The 18206-nt window shown below is 39.9% G+C and overlaps 1 protein-coding gene across 1 annotated transcript in view; it reads right to left on the bottom strand.

The window, feature by feature from the left end:
- Nucleotides 1–18206, bottom strand: part of SPAG16 (sperm associated antigen 16) — a 1492162-nt gene that overhangs the window by 733630 nt on the left and 740326 nt on the right. The window contains exon 12 of the mRNA XM_073633573.1: nucleotides 8979–9164. Coding sequence (XP_073489674.1) covers nucleotides 8979–9164 — 186 coding nt within the window. The remainder of the gene's footprint in view (nucleotides 1–8978; nucleotides 9165–18206) is intronic.

The following is an 18206-nucleotide window of genomic DNA, read 5'->3' as shown; positions in this document are numbered from 1 at the left end:
ATTTCATATTAACCTGACAGAAATATGTTTCTTCTATTTTTTTAATAGCCCTAACCATAATAAAGAAAGAAAGGATTTCCAAATAACAATACATTACCTTAAAGCCTAACCATTTCTTTTCACTCTATACTTCTGTATACTTCTTTTATAACATGTCATATTAAACTTTTAAAAACAAGCAATGAGTGACCAAAAGCATTTACCTTGCCAAAATTGACCAAAATTGCTAAATGTGTCTGAAGAAAAACATAGTTGTTTCTCATGGTAACCATACGTTCCTATTTAGTTTTTTTTATGAAAGTACAACAAAAAAAGGGTTAATTCCCTGGCAGTCCAATAACAGACAGTTAAACTAACAATACTTGTTCAACGACCATCATTATAATATCATATAGTATTCAACTGTGCCATTTACACAGTAATTCAATACATGGGGAAACAATAGTGGTCAATCACAAAATGTTACTTTCTAACTCTCTTTTTTTGCTGTTTTTATGAGGACTGTTGCCCAATCCTACTGAAACGGACTACATTAGGGCAATGATTAACTCAAGTTTATGAAGTGCCTTTAGCAATTAACCAATTTTATTGTTAAGTATTATAAAGGCCCCAGTGGCAGATCATTCATTAAGAAAAACAAATCTTTCCATAAAGTTATATGCATTTTTAGGTATTTTATGCATGATGTTTAACTCTATAGAGATCAAAAAGTCTTAAGACTGCTGCTGGATGCAACAATCTTCAAAATTATGTCAGCAGCCCCAGCAGACTAAGAGCTGTCACACAAAAGGGTAGGTCGGTTACTGAATGTGCCCAGAAGTCTGGTCAGCACAGGTGAGAATCCCCACCACCACCACCACCAAAAGAGAAGAAGGTTGTTGCTGGAGGGAGTGGGAACTGTGGCAGTGCTAGAAAATCGATTCTTCTTGAAGAAGTCAAAAGTTTAAAGGCACACTGCAAGTGAATAAGAAATCGTTCATAGAAAGAAAAAATGCTGTAAGTGAGCATTTAGAATATTTAAAGCGGACCGTCAGTCATTTTTTTCATCTTACCATCTATTAAATCTTCTGCCCTTGTTGTTTTAACTTTGGATAGTAAAACCCCTTTTTTTCTGCCAGTAAATACTTTATACAGCCCACTTCCTGTTTCTTGTCTGGTAATAAGCCTAGGCTTATGACATCATGCCCAGCTCTCTGAGAGTTTGCCAGGAAGGGAGGTGGGATGAGTCATAAGAGGGCCAATGAGAGCTGCAGGGCTGCGGAGCTGGAGGTGTGCCTCTGGGTGCCTGTGTAAATCCAGGAAGTGAACAGGTAGTAGCTTCAGCTGCCCAAAGTTAAAGTGGTTGCAGCCAGACTCAGTGGAGGGAGATTTCTACAGCATATTTGGCAAGTACAGAATCACAGTATATTTAAAATAATATGCAAAGTGGTTGGAGGGAAGCTTCAGAATGGCAAATATGTTTTTATTACAAAATATGTGAGCAGACTCCAGTTCCTCTTTAATTAGTATGTGCTTTTACCTGTTATTTTTTAAGTTGGTGACAGGGTCTCTTTAACTGGTTCCCAACTGGCTCACGTCTATTTACTATTTTACTCCGCAGAACATCGCCGTCTTGATGCCAGTGGAAGTCAACATTCAGATGGATATCTGAATTAGGAGGACCCCCTCAGCTGTTCCTGTCCGTAGGATCCACTAAATCTGAGCCTGTAAGACCTCCGTAACAGGGGTCCCACACATCTGGTAAGCGGCCGCCCTTTTTCTTTTCATCTTAGAATCTGAGTACCTATTGGAAGAACTTTTCTATTTGGGAAAAACACCTATTTGAATTACAGGACTGTTTAAATTGTTTTTTCAATCACCCATTCCTCAAGGGGACTTTGTCACAATAATCATTTACCTGTGTTTTTTTATATATTTGTTTGTAAAGCACTATCCACACACACACCCGGACTAAGGGTTTTTTCCTGTAGTCGGGTAAGACAGACATCAGTAGCGCACCTGAGTCCCTCTATTATATTGTCAAAACCGAAAATTCTTGGATTTTAAGGTTGCAGCACTTTTAGTCATTTGTTTCAATTTTTCTTTTCTTGATAATTTTATCCAGTATCCCCAAATGGCAACATTGTTTATATAGATTTTTATTTCACATTAGGTATTTGAGGAAGAATTTTTTCAATAGTTCGGTAGCAACATTGTATATTTTTTCACATCAGTTAATGAGATATGAATTGGGGTTAGCGCAGATTCCATGTGTTACACTATACTACAGGGGACTACTATCTTGGAACTCTGCCAAAATAGACAATTGTACCCCACTTCCAAGCAATGTTTTATATTCCTATTTCTGCCATCAAATATCTGTGTGCTAAGTATACTTTTTTTTTTTTTACATAGGGGATAAAAGACTCGGAGGACACCCCTCATCCGAGGAGACCACAGACCCCCCACCTCTGGAACAAGGGGAAATCCACCCAAACCAAGCAGAGCAGGAGGAGGAAGATGTGGTGGAAATTGGCACCACAACAGGTGAGTGTCTGCAACCACAGGCTCAGGTAAGAGATGGATGCCGGCATATTTATAATACATGGTGTGTTTTTGTTTCTATCTTTTTAGGTGATCGTAATGTTGTGGATCCAGGGCATTTCACCTCGGAAAGTGCACAGATCCTGACCAGGGAGATCATGGGGTGTAATAGGGACTTGGAAAACATCCTTAAAAACATCAATGATGTTCAACAAATAATGAAGAACATCATTGAAGTTTTAGGGAGAGTTTAAAACCCCTCAAAATCCCTTTTTTTGCACTTTTTGTGAGCTAAAAATTTTTAGCATTCTTTTGACATATTTGCGAAAAGCCAAATTTTGAAGAGGCACACAGTGTGTCAACATGTGCTATCTGCCATCACGGGAGATCATTGGATGCGTTTTGGGGGTGCAACCCCTTCCTCAATAATAAAGTAGCTGTGAGGAAGGGGTTGCACCCCAAAAACACGTCCCTTGATCCCCCATGATGGCAGCTAACACATGTTGACATTCGGCAATTGGTTTGCATCTTCAAAATGTGGCTTTTCTAGGGGTGACTTCACCCCATCTGAAGGCAATATCAAACACAGTTTGTAAATACTCATGTCTGATATTGCCTTCAAGTTCTACCAGATGTGTACTTTGTAAGTTCAAGATTTGTGTCTTTCTTGTTGGTTTTATACATGCCTGTTTTTTCTTAAATGGACATTTCTACTTTTTCTAATGTGACCCCAAAAATTGTTATACAACAAACATGTTGGTTTGTTTTAAAAACCTTTTCTAAATGCACATGTGATTGTGCTAGTATTAAAAAGATTGTTAATCAAGAATGTGTGGATTATTGTTTCAATGCTCCAACAATTTTGTGGTGCTCTAATTGGTGTTTTCTGTGACAACGGGTGTTATTTCCTAAGGGCAAATCCACATTGCACTAAAAGTACAGTTTCAAGTGCACTTGTAGTGCAAAGTGTCATTGCCTTTGTAAGGTTACACAATCACACCATTTTCAGGACTCACCACATTTCTGTCAGGATCAGCTAAAATAAATATAAGCAGTAAATGTCACCAAAGATTTGAGTAGTTATTTGTTTTTTTTATTTGAAAAAGGTTTCAGACATTGTCTGGCATATTGATAGCCCCCCCTACCTGCAAAGAATTCAAGGTATCTTAGCCGGAAATCACGGGCACTCAGGGGGGGCAAGCTAGGACGGCCACTTTCAAGCGCCATCAGGATTGTTTCATTTTGAATTCCAGCCTCAGGCCCAACTGAGCCAGCATAGTTGGCAGAATGTTGCCGTAAAAAGTTGTGTAGAACACAGCACGCCAGGATTATATGATTCAGTTTATACTCCACCATATGTATGGGTGTAAGAAATAGGCGGAACCGGCTGGCCATGATTCCAAACGTGTTCTCCACCACTCTTCTGGCTCTGGCCAGCCGGTAATTAAAAACCCTCTGGTCTGAGGTGAGGGTCCTCATCGGGAATGGCCGCATAAGATGGTCCCCCAGCGCAAACGCTTCATCCGCAACGAAGACGAATGGGAGTCCTTCCACATTGTCTTCTGGAGGTGGCAAGTCCAAGCTGCCATTCTGGAGATGCCTGTAGAACTCCATCTGGGCAATGACTCCACCATCGGACATCTGGCCCTTCTTCCCCACGTCCACATACAGGAACCCTTAAGTAGCAGACACCACCACCAACATCACAATACTATTGAACCCCTTATAATTATAATAGTACAACCCCGAGTTGGGTGGTGGGACGATGTGGACTTGTTTCCCATCAATTGCCCCTCCGCAGTTAGGAAAGTCCCACCGCTGGGCAAAGTGGGAGGCCACAGTCTGCCATTCCTGTGGCGTGGAAGGAAACTGTGGAGTCAAATAAAAAAAAAATTTTGTCATTTTGCACATAAACAGGGAAAGCTGATTAGACACAAACATTCTTGGCCAACATCAAGATAACATTTATTTGAGGGAGTTTTTAAAGACCAAAGTATAAGGTACACCTATCAGATTACCCCTCCCCCCATCTCATGGGCCATTTCTAACATTATAGGGGGGGAACTCTTGGACAGGTAACCCTCTCCACTTCATTGAGAGATGAATGCCTAAATAATGGGTATTACTTTGAACAGCCCCTCCTTAGTTACACTATTGGCAGCCCACTGGACAGGTAAGACGTGTCATAATACAAAGATATAAATACACATTGTACACATTTGAGCACATTTGGACATTCTGCTATTACCTATCAAGATAATAATAGTATACAGAAACTTGAAACAGTACCATTTGAAAGTATACAGGCAGGCCCTTGCACTACATGCTTTGGGGAATTCATCCATAAATCTGACCACAAAAGAGATGGGTATAGTGTGTATGGGTTTGGCAAAGTCAGCAGATAGATGATTGAGGATAGATAGAGAATTGGTATCAGCTGACTTAGCAGTTGGGGGGGAGGGAGGGTTAAAAGGGTTAAAGACCAAAGTATAAGGTACACCTATCAGATTACCCCTCCCCCCATCTCATGGGCCATTTCTAACATTATAGGGGGGGAACTCTTGGACAGGTAACCCTCTCCACTTCATTGATACAAAATATACAATGAAGCCTCTGGCACCTGAATTTAAAGCACAAATCACATTTAAAAACATTTTAGGGGGTGTTTGGGGTAAAGCACTACTATGGAGCTGATAAAATACATTGTTAAGTGACTACATGAGGTGAATATAGGGCCAGGAGACCATGCTGGGGAGGTAAGTGAAGGCAAATATGTATGAAGGACAACAAAAATAATTACCTAAAAATCCAGCATGCATGAGGACAAAGGGGACATTCACAGCATATTACAATCATGGTAATTAGGGAATGAGGAAAGAAATACAATATATTAGCAAACATTAAATACAATTAAATGTGATATTAAAGGATAAAAATCTTACCTTTACATACTCCTTCTGCAGGACCTGGATGATGGCAGAACAGATCTCTGGGATAATGATCCCCAGAGCCTGGGGGGAGATGCCTGTCGAGAACTTCAAGTCCTGCAGGCTTCTCCCTGTCGCCAAGTACCGCAGGGTGGCGACAAACCTCTGCTCCGGAGTGATGGCTTGCCTCATGCAGGTATCCTGCCTGCTAATATAAGGGGTCAGCTTAGCCAACAAACGGTGAAATACGGGGTCCGTTATCCTGAGAAAGTTCCTGAAATCATCAGGATTATTCTCATGGATCACACGGAGCAAAGGCATATGACAGAACTGGTCACGCTGAAGCAACCAATTCTTGGTCCATGAACTCCTCCCCACCCTGTTCATGGACTGGACTTGTGTCAAGGTAAGGACCCCAACACCAAGCCCCCGCACAGCAAGAACTCTACGTGGAGTTCGTATACGCAACATGGCTAGAAAACAGTCGGCTGCTCAGAACGAAGTAACAGAACGCACTGAAGAACAGCAAGGCCTGTGAAGAGCGACCTGAAAAACAGTAACGAGCAGACAAGATTGCACTGAATAGTACAATACGAACTGACTGCAGGCACTGAAGAGCAGATACAAACCCACAAGCACAAACTGAACAGCAGAAAACGAGCTGAAAACCACGAGTCTGAAAAAGCGCGAATCGTCTCTCGCCAAACTTTTACTAACACGAGATTAGCAAAAGGAGCCCAAAGGGTGCCGCGCTTGGTTCTGAACTGGCCTTTTCTAGTCTCGTCGTACGTGGTGTACGTCACCGCGTTTTTGGCGATCAGAAATTCTGACAACTTTGTGCAACCGTGTGTATGCAAAACAACTTTGAGCCAACATCTGTCGGAAAAAATCCATGGATTTTTGTTGTTGGAATGTCCGATCAATGTCCGATCGTGTGTACCGGGCATTAGTGTATCTAAATATAATCTAATAACTGTGAAGCGGCTGTAAACACCAAACTTGTGTTCTCACATTATTGAAAAATAAACCAAGTGGTGCGCTGCTATTTAACTGTCACAATGCAATACAGTATACATATAACACATAAATGACTAAATTAAGTCCGTCAATAATGTGAAGTGATCACTAATATGTGAAAAACAAAATTTAAATATCCACGTGGTTGTGACATAATGTGTAGAGCGTGCCGGAGGTAGTCGCGGACCGAAAGTGACATAGGAGGGCACTCTGCCCATGGTTTTTATCATTCTCTGTGGCATTTTAACATTTTTTAATTTTTTTTATTGTAAGTGCAATGTTTTTAGCAATAAATGGGCACATTTTTAAATACTACACCATGAGAGGCTCTGTAATATGCTTGTTACTAAACCCAGGACCCTGCATTCACTATAACTGGTCTCCCATAGTACACAGAACATGGGAATGCAATTATTTTAGTAAATATAAACTGCTAAATACCCTTTCTCATCAGCAGTATATAGCAGTCTTGTGACGTCTATCAGTGCCTGGGTAAATCTTGTAGGAGGAGTTTTCATACTGCACTGGCTGTCCTTTTAGGATTCAGGACCCCTGACCCTCTGTCTGCAGTGCTGATTGGCCCTGTGCTGATCACATGCATTCTCCCAAGAAAAAAAAAAAACCTCTCTAGCAATACACACCAAACTGAGCATGTGCAGCCTAACTACAGTAACTCTGTCTTATCCAGACATGTTTTGGAAACAATGCAAGAAGGTGAGGATCTATGCATACAAGATCAAACAGCCTTTTTACACAATGCGGAGGATTAACCCCTTATGCCGCGTACACACAAGTGGAATGTCCAACAGAAAAAGTCCGACGGAAGCTTTTCATCGTATATTCTGATCGTGTGTATGCCTCATCGGACTTTTTTTTTAGAAAATTCTGATGGACCTAGAAATAGAACATGTTCTAAATATTTCCGACGGAACCAATTCCTATCGTCTGTATGCTGTTTCGACTGACCAAAAACGACGCATGCTCTGAAGCAAGTACGAGACGGAAGCTATTGGCTAAGGGCTATTGAACTTCCTTTTTCTAGTCCCGTCGTACGTGCTGTACGTCACCGTGTTCTTGATGGTCGGACTTTGGTTTGACCGTGTGTAGGCAAGACCGCTTAAATGGAATTCCGTCGGAGTTCCGTCTGAGAAACCTTCGGAGTTTATTCTGACGGCAAAACCGGTCATGTGTACAGGGCATTAGGTTCCACAGTGAGTATAACAAGCATGCTTTACTGCATATACTGACTGATTTTACTGTTGTGGGTTTAGTAACACGTTAACTTTGGAAGCATTGTAAATGCTATCTGGAAGGGCCCTAGAGGACAGGAGAATGGTAAATTATCTTGTAGAACTACATACTTGATGGATGAGGTTTACTAGGTGCAATATCTGGTACACCCAGCGGTAGCACGTGTGAATTTACACAAAGAACATTCAAATATATCAAAAGATGTGGGAGTTTTCTGAGTAGAAGAAATAACGAGTTTCTATTGAATATTTGAATTTTCGTTTTTCACGCATTATTAGTGATCACATTATTGATGGACATATTTTAGTCAATTATGTGTTATATGTATATTGCATTGTGACATTTAAACGGGTTAATTCTAATTTATTTGAATATCTTCACTGTATTAGTACATAGCAGCGCACCACTTTGTTTTTTTATTGACACAATGCCGTGAAGATGTAATAGTAGAAACAGAGTAGACAATTACATTCAAAACAAAGCTATTAACATAAAAAAAATGAAACAAAAGGCAAAAACAAATCATTTTTTGTAACAGCAAATTGAATAAAACACCAAAAATCCTTTGTTCTAAGTTAGAAACACATATGGTAGCTTCACAAATGAAATACTGACTGAGCTACTTACATAAAAATATGTTTTCTACAGTGCTTCATTTTTAGTCTTAATCAAGTTGGCAAAAAGTCTGCTTGTTTACTGAGTATTTGTAGGCAGAAAGTGACTTGAAAAAGTGATCCTAAACAAATGACATCTAAAAATAGTACAATTAGGATCTTGTTTAATAAGATATAGAAATAAATACAAAAAATATATATCAAAGCACACTAGCAAAGAAACAAGTCATCTTTGTAGTTCAGTGAAAAAAAAAGTGTTCTGTCAAGTAGCTAAACATTTAATAAGCCAACACATTCTAATCTGAAAGTTACTCTGTAAAAAGTTGAGTTTTACTAAAAATGAAGCCACCTTTAAAAAGGTCCTATGAAACTTGTTCTTTTTAAGTATGGATATGCTCTGTTCTAGTGACTTATGTTGCTGTGGAGGCGTCAATGACTCCTAATAAGCATCTGCAGTTCTGTACATTCCATCATCAACTCATAGCAAAAAAAAAATGTACTTTTACTAGCTTATGGGTTGTCAATGCCAAAAAATATGATTTCCACTTGGTTCCCATTCTGCTTTTTGCTCTTCGCCTCTTTATACAGAAGACCATTCATATAATAATAAAACAAAGGTAAATGTAAACAAAAAAGTATAACATACCTGTTAAGATCCCATATCTTGCTGTTGTTATCCAAGGAACAGGAAGCTAGGAAGTCGCCACATGTATGCCAGGAGCAACCCCACACTGCATGTGTATGCCCTTCCAATGTCAGGATACACTCTGACTTAGCAAAGTCCCAGATGCGAACAGTTGTGTCACCTGAACATGTTGCTAGCTTGGTGCCACTAATAGGGAAGACAGGAAAAAATTGATACGTTAATGAATTAATTTATTATTGACTATTCGTAATGAATGTATTCCTAATTATTATTTGATGGATTCACTTTTATGTCAAGTGAAAAGTATTTGACCATGCACTACATAATATTTTTACTTTTACTAAATATCCTTACAGTGTACTGCATATTGATTTTGTTTTAAAAAAGATGGCATTGTATATATAAAAATTGCATAGGGAATCCTATAATCCAGCTTTCCCCATGCCCTCTACATCAATCTTCTCAACACAGGTGCCCAGTCTGTACCTACTATTCCGTTCAGTATGATCTACATTTCATCAGTGAGCTTTATTCAAGACGGGGGGGCCATGTAGAGTGGGACTACTGCTAAGATTCTCAGACAAGGGGCGGGGAAGGTGTCTTAAGTAGGATACGTGGGCATAGTTTAATCGCTTTTGGAGGGAGTTGCGATTAGTAGTAAGGAGGGATTCGCCATGTGTTACCCTGTTTCCCCTAAAATAAGACCTAGCGTGACTGTCGGCGATGGCTTCAATATAAGCCCTACCCCCAAATAAGCCCTAGTTAAAGTCTTTGTAGGTCTAATTTTCAGGGTAGGGCTTATTTTCGGGGAAACAGGGTAGGGCTTATTTGGAGGGTAGGGCTTATATTGCAGCCATCACCGACAATCACGCTAGGTCTTATTTTAGGGGAAACAGGGTAGGTCCAAGTTTGGTTCTTATAGAGTGTATCTGAGGTGTATGTGAAGTGGAGTTGTAGGGATATTCTGTGTGTGTTAGAACTGGATACATTTAGTAGGGTGCGGAGGGGGGATAGTGGAAAGGGGAGTGAAGAGGAGGAAAGGAGGAGAGTGTGAGGAGGAGAGAGAAAGGAGGGCAGAAGAGAGAAAAAAAGGAATAAAAAAAAAGGGGGGGTTGTTGGAGAAGGGGAGAAGAGGGAAGGGGTGTACGCCTCTGACTTTCCTCCTCAGGTTTTTAAGAAATGGGCATAATTCCGATTGGAATTTATGTATGCCTTGGAGGGGGACAGACCTTAAAGGGCGAGGGGTGTCAGGTCTCTTATTCTATACATTTCAGAAGACACCAGGAATGTTGGAAACACAGCTGCAGCCTTGGACAGACAAGGAAGTGAGAAGACAGAGTACTCTGCATTTTTCCCACAGCCCTATAGTACATGAAGGGCCTTAAAAAGTAAGTCAAGGCAAAATAAAAAAAAAACTAATGTAATACATCCATGCAATACATGCACATTTTTTCAAATATTATCCCGTTTTAAGACCCTGCAAGTACATAAAAACACCTGTTGACATCCCAGAAATGCACTAATTTCCTAATTTATTGTGGGGAAAAAAAGATTTTTGTGGACTGAATTATGTCAGGCCTGTCCAGCTGTATTTTGCTAAAATTCAAAAATCTCCCAACGTCCACATCTTCACAACACAGAGGCTAAAGCAAGTCAAAGATGAGTATATTTTCTTTCCTTTACCATGTGTAGAAGGAAAGGAAATTGCTAGATTCCCACATCAACATAGTCAGTGTTGTTGGAGGAATCCCTCCTGCAGTGCTATTGTATTCTGACGCTGGTGAGAGGGCATGGGGAGCCTTCCCAGCTGGCAGTATACATTGATTACTGCTAGCAGCTATAGCCACTGGCAGTAATCACATGTAGAAAAATGAAACAGCCTGATTGTACCCAAGTCAATTGATGGATCAACTTGGGTACAATCAGCCTTTCCATACATGGATTGAAATTTTTCCGCTCCCTGCTGAACCAGCCAAACTTTGATTCATGTACGGCAGGCTTAAATGTTCTGTAATCCAAGATAATAAGTGGAAGGGCCAATTTGTCTCCCTGAGATAACACAGGAAATGTGGGTTTTGGGTTTCTGACATGAGCAATACATAATTTTTGCATGAAAAGATATAGCGAAACACTTTCAATTTTTTATATATATATATATATATATATATATATATATATATATATATATATTTTTTTTTTTTTTTTTTAATTGTCTTTATTAGAAAATTATGTATTTAATACAAAATATAGCTTTGGGGCATACCCTGGGTAGTAAGTATATATAACCATGTACCGAACATAAAAGTAAACCTTACTTACCTACTTAACCTCCAACATTAAACAAGCATTGCCCAGTACAACATCCATCAGAAGTAGTGTAAGTAGTAATATGTCCAAAGAAGAATTCTCTCCCTCCTATACACCAGGACTTGCCATCATAAGGACACCAACTTGCGGCCACTGTCCAATTAGGACCACCACCCATAACACTGCACACCACTCTAAAGGCAAACCTCTACTTGAGTCAGATGCTCATGGAATTGGAATTAATTAACCCATAGATTTATATTCTTCATCCATAAGTGCCAAACCTTCTCATATTTCTTAGAGCAGCCCCAAGATAAGTAAATAGCTTTGTAAAGGGGCACTATTGAATTTACAAGTTGCTTCCAAAAGGACAAAGTGGGGGGCCTGCCGACTTCCACTTGAGTACAATCGCCTAGCGTAAAACAAGAGGATACCCAAGTAGAGTGCCTGTCGCTCTAGCAAAAGCAAATCAGTCGACCAACGCAAGAAGGCAAATGCTGACTGTTAAAGGAACAGTAATGGTAGTCAAATCAGAAATAAAAACTGAGTCATCTCCCGCCAGTAATCCTGGATCTGTGAGCACTCCCAAAAAATATGGGCAAAACCCGCAGAATCCCAAGAACATCTCCAACAACAGGCCGAAGAATTAGGGTATATACGATGTAGACACTGTGGTGTATAGTAACTTCTGTGTAGTATTTTAAATTTGATCAATTTGTCTCTGGTCACAATTAAAAATTGGAAAGGGTAATCCCACATATCCTCCCAGCCTTCACTGTCCAGCTCTTGTTCATCCACATGCCACACTTCATGCAATCAATCCAGTCCCACCTGAATAGAAGGCAATAATGTCTTATATATCGTGGATAATGATTTACTAAGATCGGCATCTCGCATGAGAGCCCCCAAATCATCTTGCTCTAAATGAACCGCAAGAGACTTGAACTGCGATTCATTGGCATGTCAGAGTTGCAGGAACCTGAAGAAAAAAGAATTGGGGAGTTAAAATTAGTTTTTTAGCCTATCAAATGTGAACAATGCACTTCCATCACAAATATCAGCCAAATGTTTGATTCCTTTAGTAGCCCATAGACTGGGGTCTAGTAGTGATTGGAATTCTGGCAAATTTGGATTAAATCATAGTGGAGTATCTGGGGTCCAACGGGCTTTCCTGAGATTGGGTTTAATTACAGTAATATACCAGGCTTTGATAACCACTTTCATAGCTGGAGTTAAAGATGGGTATGATATTCTCGATCCTCTATAAAGAGCATTATGAAGAGTCTCAAAAGATCCCGAGTGAGCTGCCTCTAGGACTACTAAGGCATTAGTATCATCAGAAATTAGCCAATTGTGGGCATGAACAAGCATAGCTGCCAGATAGTATGTATAAAAGTCTGGACAGGCCAGTCCCCCCTGTGTCCAAGGTCTGCGTAAAATTTTTCTACTGCATCTGGCTGGATGTGATTGCCACAGGTATAAAGCGATGAGTGAGTCCAACTGTTTGAAAAAGTACTTTGATATTGATACCGGGGAAGGTCTTAGACTATATAGCAAGATTGGGAGGATTTTTGTTTTAAGTGAATTCAATTTTCCCTATAAGGTATAGCGGGAGGTGAGACCAAGCCCTCAACCGTTGCTTACACCACTGTAGCACTGGCGACAAATTAAGTTTGTGGAAATACTGGACATTAGAGAAAATATTAACCCCCAGGTACCTGATAGTGTGTGCCCATTGTAACAGCAAATTAGGATCTGCCATTGCTTTTGCCCCTGGATCAATCAGTAAAATTTAAATGAAAAATTGAATAGACAAAAAGGGAGCAAACAAGAAGTTCATGGTTAGGGTTCAGATACACTGTAATCTTAGGCTCCACAGCATTTACCTCTTTTCTTAGGATGGGATTGCTAACCCAACCCCCAACTGATAGGGCCACTGTGTCAAGGTTTTAGGGTCATGGTCACAAACCTTCCTGGTTTGGCTGGCCCTACTAATAGTTATGCAACCATTGCTATAGCTCTCAGGATTACCAAACAATCCTCTCCAGTTGGAATACTTTTGGGGGTAGAGTTCTGTTTTACATGTCAATATATGTAATGACATGCCTCCTTAAAGGAGAAGTACAGCCAAAGCTTGTTTGGCTGTCCTTCTCCTGCGGATCACAGGAGTGCAGATTGTGCATTCTGCACTCCTTTTGACCCGTTTTCAGCAGACAGCGGCTCTCTGCTCAGGGAGCTGCGAGAACACGAAGCAAACAGCAGTGTTTGATCACTCAGTTCTCAGTGTTAGAGCTGGCGGGGGACCGATGCTGCATCCACCTAGGTAAGTATAAATATATCAGAAAAAAGATTTCCATACTTCTCTTTTAAACCCAGTCTGTGCAGATAGAATGGCCACTTGCTGAAATAGAACCATCCGCAATCAGTGGAACTCTTTAATAAGACAGAAGTTGAATCCAACAAAATGTAACTTCAGCAAAGTGCAATACAGGGGATGTGATTGGTTTCTATGCAGAGCTGCACCAGATTTTGCACTCTCCAGTTTCAGCAAATAAACCCCAATGACTTTCAAAACCTTGTCCCTGTGACAACTAATGCTGAACTGGGAACAAGGAAAAAGCAAAGAGGGTCTAGCTAGAACCGAACTAAGTAGAACCAAACTGGGGGGGGGGGGGGGGGGGGGGATGCAGGATAATACCAAATACAAAAGATAAGAAAGTTATAGTGACACTGAAGAATTGCTAGATGTCAGTATATACCAGAACATGATTGATGTATTGCAGTTCAATGTAACAACAGAAAAATATACCTTGGGTGGGACACTGCAGTTAGGTATGTCATTTTACTGAGAAGGAAACTGATGGAAAGAAAGAAAAAGAAACATTGGGGAAGGGGACTTTAAAGGTGCCTAAAAAAGTAAGACTATAACATGTATAATAAACTAATTTAAATTTTTACATATGTTAACCACTTGCTTACTGGGCACTTAAACCTGCCTCCTGCCCAGACCAATTTTTAGCTTTCAGCGCTGTCACACTTTGAATGACAATTGCGTGGTCATGAAACATTGTACTCAAATGAAATTTTTATCATTTTTTTCACACAAATAGAGCTTTGTTTTGGTGGTATTTAATCACCACTTGGGTTTTTATTTTTTGCTAAACAAAAAAAGACAGAAATTTTTGAAAAAAAAAATGTTTAATAGTTTGTTATAAAATTTTGCAAACAGGTAATTTTTCTCTTTCATTGATATCCGCTGATGAGGCTGCACTGATAGGCTGCACCGATAGGCACAGAAAAGGCGACACTGATAGACACTGATAGGTGGCACTGATGGGTGGCACTGATGCCACTGATAGATGGCACTGATGGGCACGGATAGGCACTGGTAGGTGGCATTGATAGGCAGCACTGGTGATGAGGTGATTGGTGACATTTATAGGTGGCACTGTGGGCACTGATAGGTGACAATGTGGACACTGGTAGGTGGCGCTGGTGGACACTGGTAGGCGGCACTGTTGTGCACTGGTAGGTAGCACTGGCAGGTGGCACAGGTGGGCACAGATGACTCTGCAGAGCATCTCTATGATTGGCACTGATGTCCCTCTCACAGCCACCGGTGATCTGCTGGTTTTTTTTTCTCCTCACGCTGTCAGCGTGAGGAGAAAAAATAGCCGATTACCGACTCTGTTTACATCACATGATCAGCTGTCATTGGCTGACAGCTGATCACATAGTAAGGGGTCGGTATCGAGTCTCATAGACTCGCTCATCACAGAGTGCACCGCGTGCGCCCTACAGGGGCGTGCAGGCCGCGCGAGCACAGGAGGACATCTATTGACGCCCTCCCGGCAAAGTAGGTCCACGTTCTAGCCGTCATTCGGCTATAGCATGGACGGGAAGAGGTTAAAAAAGGGATAACAATTTTAGTCTAAGATTGTTATATCTTTTTTAACATATGTACAAATTAAAATTATTTTATTATTTATATATATATATATTAGTCTTACTTTTTTTAAGCACCTTTAAAGTCCGTTTCCCCAATTTTTCTTTTTTTCTAAATACTTGGGATGTGGTGCCTTGCTCCACTCATCCTTGGCTGATTTATTTATTGTTCCATTGATGGAAAGAGAGTGCTTAAAGGATTTTGGTGACACTGCATTTAATTTTAAACACGTATACAAACCAAACTTTGCTTGTGAAATAAACTTTGCCTCATAAAATCCTTGCCTAATCACTTTTGCAGAAAGGTTTATATACTTATCTACCCAGTTCAGCTCTTTGGACGTTAAATGTGTGAACCTTTAATCACAAGCTGACGGCTGCAGTAGCAACCATCAGCTTGTGTGGTTTTTGTTTAGCCGACTTCCGGCCTCAAAGTGAAAACGTTGTGGCAGCTCCATAGCTTCCGATCACTTTCACAGAGCTGGCAGTGTGGTGCTTCCCACCTTTTGGCGGTGGCCCCCCCTCCTCCCGTGGTTCCTGGGCTCTCCAGCTCTTACCAGAGGTAAGGAACACAACCGCCGACCAGGGGAGGGAGAGCGCTGTGAGACTGAGGCAAATCCATGACTCAATATCACAAGCCATTAATGAAACCAGAAGTGATGTTGGGTACAGCCAGGGGACACATCTAACCAAGCTGTTCTGTGCTGGGTTAGCAGATGCAAAGGGTAGGGCCATAAAGTACTTGTCATCAGCCCAATGCTATCACATAGGGATTTATTAACCATTTGTGATAGGAAACAAGTAAAAATAAATAAATAAAGTTTTAAAAAATAAAATTACAACAAAATATATAAAAAAATAAAAGTAAAAAACGTTGCCAAACTGGCTATAAGGAAATTCAGATCAGTGCAACAAGAACAGTGTGAATGGATGTCAGACAGAATTTCAAATCAAAAATTTTAATCAAAGGTGAGGTATGAATTAATAACCTGAGGGGAAAGAATATGCCTTTCAATTGGGAAGTAATAACCATATTTTGGATGTTTAGTGTTTGTGTTCCTTGCAATGTACACAGTCATAAAGAAACAGATTAATTTTAATGAGGGTTTCTTATCAGCTGTGATGGTATAAAACTTGGTACAAGAGTACAATGTCAGATTAACTTAAGTAAAACTGAATATGAAATAGGCTATAAAACTGTTCTTTCCTGTTGCAAGTGAACTTGATTTCATATCAAACTATTTTTTGTTTCTATTTGACGTGTTTTATTGCAAAAGAAATGTTGATTCATTTCATTTACAGTGAAGCAGATGGCCATAGAAGCCAAGCATCTCTGTAACATTTATTTTAGCTGTAATGTGATTGTTCTGCTTCATTCTTCCGGGCAAAGCTGAACTCCCTAATAAATGTGCAGCAGCTGAAACACTTTTGCGCACAAGCTCATCTTGGCATCATGCACACTGCTTTGCAAAAAAAATATGGGTTTATGTAAGGATTTTTTTTTCATTAGATGATGGAAGAGATAAGAGTTTAATGTTGTCTGTTTCAATGATTCAATGATTACATGAACATTTAGAAAATGCACACTACCAAAAATTAATATTGTCAAGCAAAATGCAAAGCACTTTTTCAATATTACAAAACAACCAAAAAGATTACTTGAAAAGGTAAATCTTGGTTGCTCTAGGCAATTTCTCCATCTTTGCACCAATTTTCTCTGCAATAGTGGTTTTGTAAATTATTTAAAGAAAAATATTGCCCACCTGGAAAGAATTGTTTTAATAGCAGCTAAATAGATTCCAAGTCTTGAACCCCTTAAAAAAAGTTGACTTTTATTCAAGAGTTCTTTAAAGAGAAGTATGGCCAAAGCATTTTTGTCTGTACTTCTCTTGTAGGTCACAGGAGTGCACTTACTTTTGCTCTCCTGTGACCCAGAATCAACCAATGGCATGCTATTGTCTGACTTGGCAGAGCTGCTCCAGGCTGTGAAGAATCCCGGCAATATTGTCAGGATCCACACGGCTGCCTGAATGACAGCTGGCTCCACATTTTATCACGCAGCAGAGAGCCAAAGCCAGCTGTTCCTACCCCCTCCCCTGCCAAGCACTCCAATGAGACAGTCACTGCTCTAATTTCGAAGCAGACCTAGAACTGAGCGATCAGCGGTCATGTGATTGCTCAATTGTCAGGCTTACAGCCAATGTGAGACAGTTGCAGCATCACACTGATGCTACAGCACAGAGGTGAGTATATAGGTTTATTTTTTTACAAACACCAAACTGTCAGAAAAGAATGAATGAATGAACAAACAAAAGAAAACTAGTTTACAGAGATTAATCACTTAAGGACCGGAAGATTTTCCCACTTAATGACCATGCCATTTTTTGCGATACAGCACTGCATCGCTTTACCTGACAATTACGCAGTCATGCGATGCTGTACCCAAACAAAATAGAGCTTTATTTTGGTGGTATTTGATCACCTCTGCAGTTTTTTTATTTTTTGCTCTATAAACAAAAACAGACCAACAATTTTGAAAAAAAAAAACAATATTTTTTACTTTTTGCTATAATAAATATCCAAAAAAAAATTTAAAAAAAAAACAAATGCATTCATCAGTTTAGGATAATATGTATTCTACATATTTTTGGTAAAAAAAAAAAAAAAAATCGCAATAAGTGCATATTGATTGGTTTGTGCAAAAGTTATATTGTCTACAAAATAGGGGATAGATTTATTGCATTTTTATTATATATATATTTTTTTTTCTAGTAATGGGGGTGATCAATCATTTTTAGCAGGACTGCGACATTGCGGCGGTCAGATCGGACACTTTTTTGGGACCACTGACATTTATACAGCGATCAATGCTATAAAAATGCACTGATTACTGTATAAATGACACTGGCAGGAAAAGGGTTAACACTAGTGGTGATCAAGGGGTTAAATGTGTTCCCTGGGAGGTGTTTCTAACTG

This window comes from Aquarana catesbeiana, linkage group LG06, assembly GCF_042186555.1.
Source record: "Aquarana catesbeiana isolate 2022-GZ linkage group LG06, ASM4218655v1, whole genome shotgun sequence".
Classification (NCBI taxonomy): domain Eukaryota; kingdom Metazoa; phylum Chordata; class Amphibia; order Anura; family Ranidae; genus Aquarana; species Aquarana catesbeiana.
The sequence above is the reverse complement of the archived record's forward strand: the minus strand, read 5'-3'. Positions and strand labels throughout refer to the sequence as shown.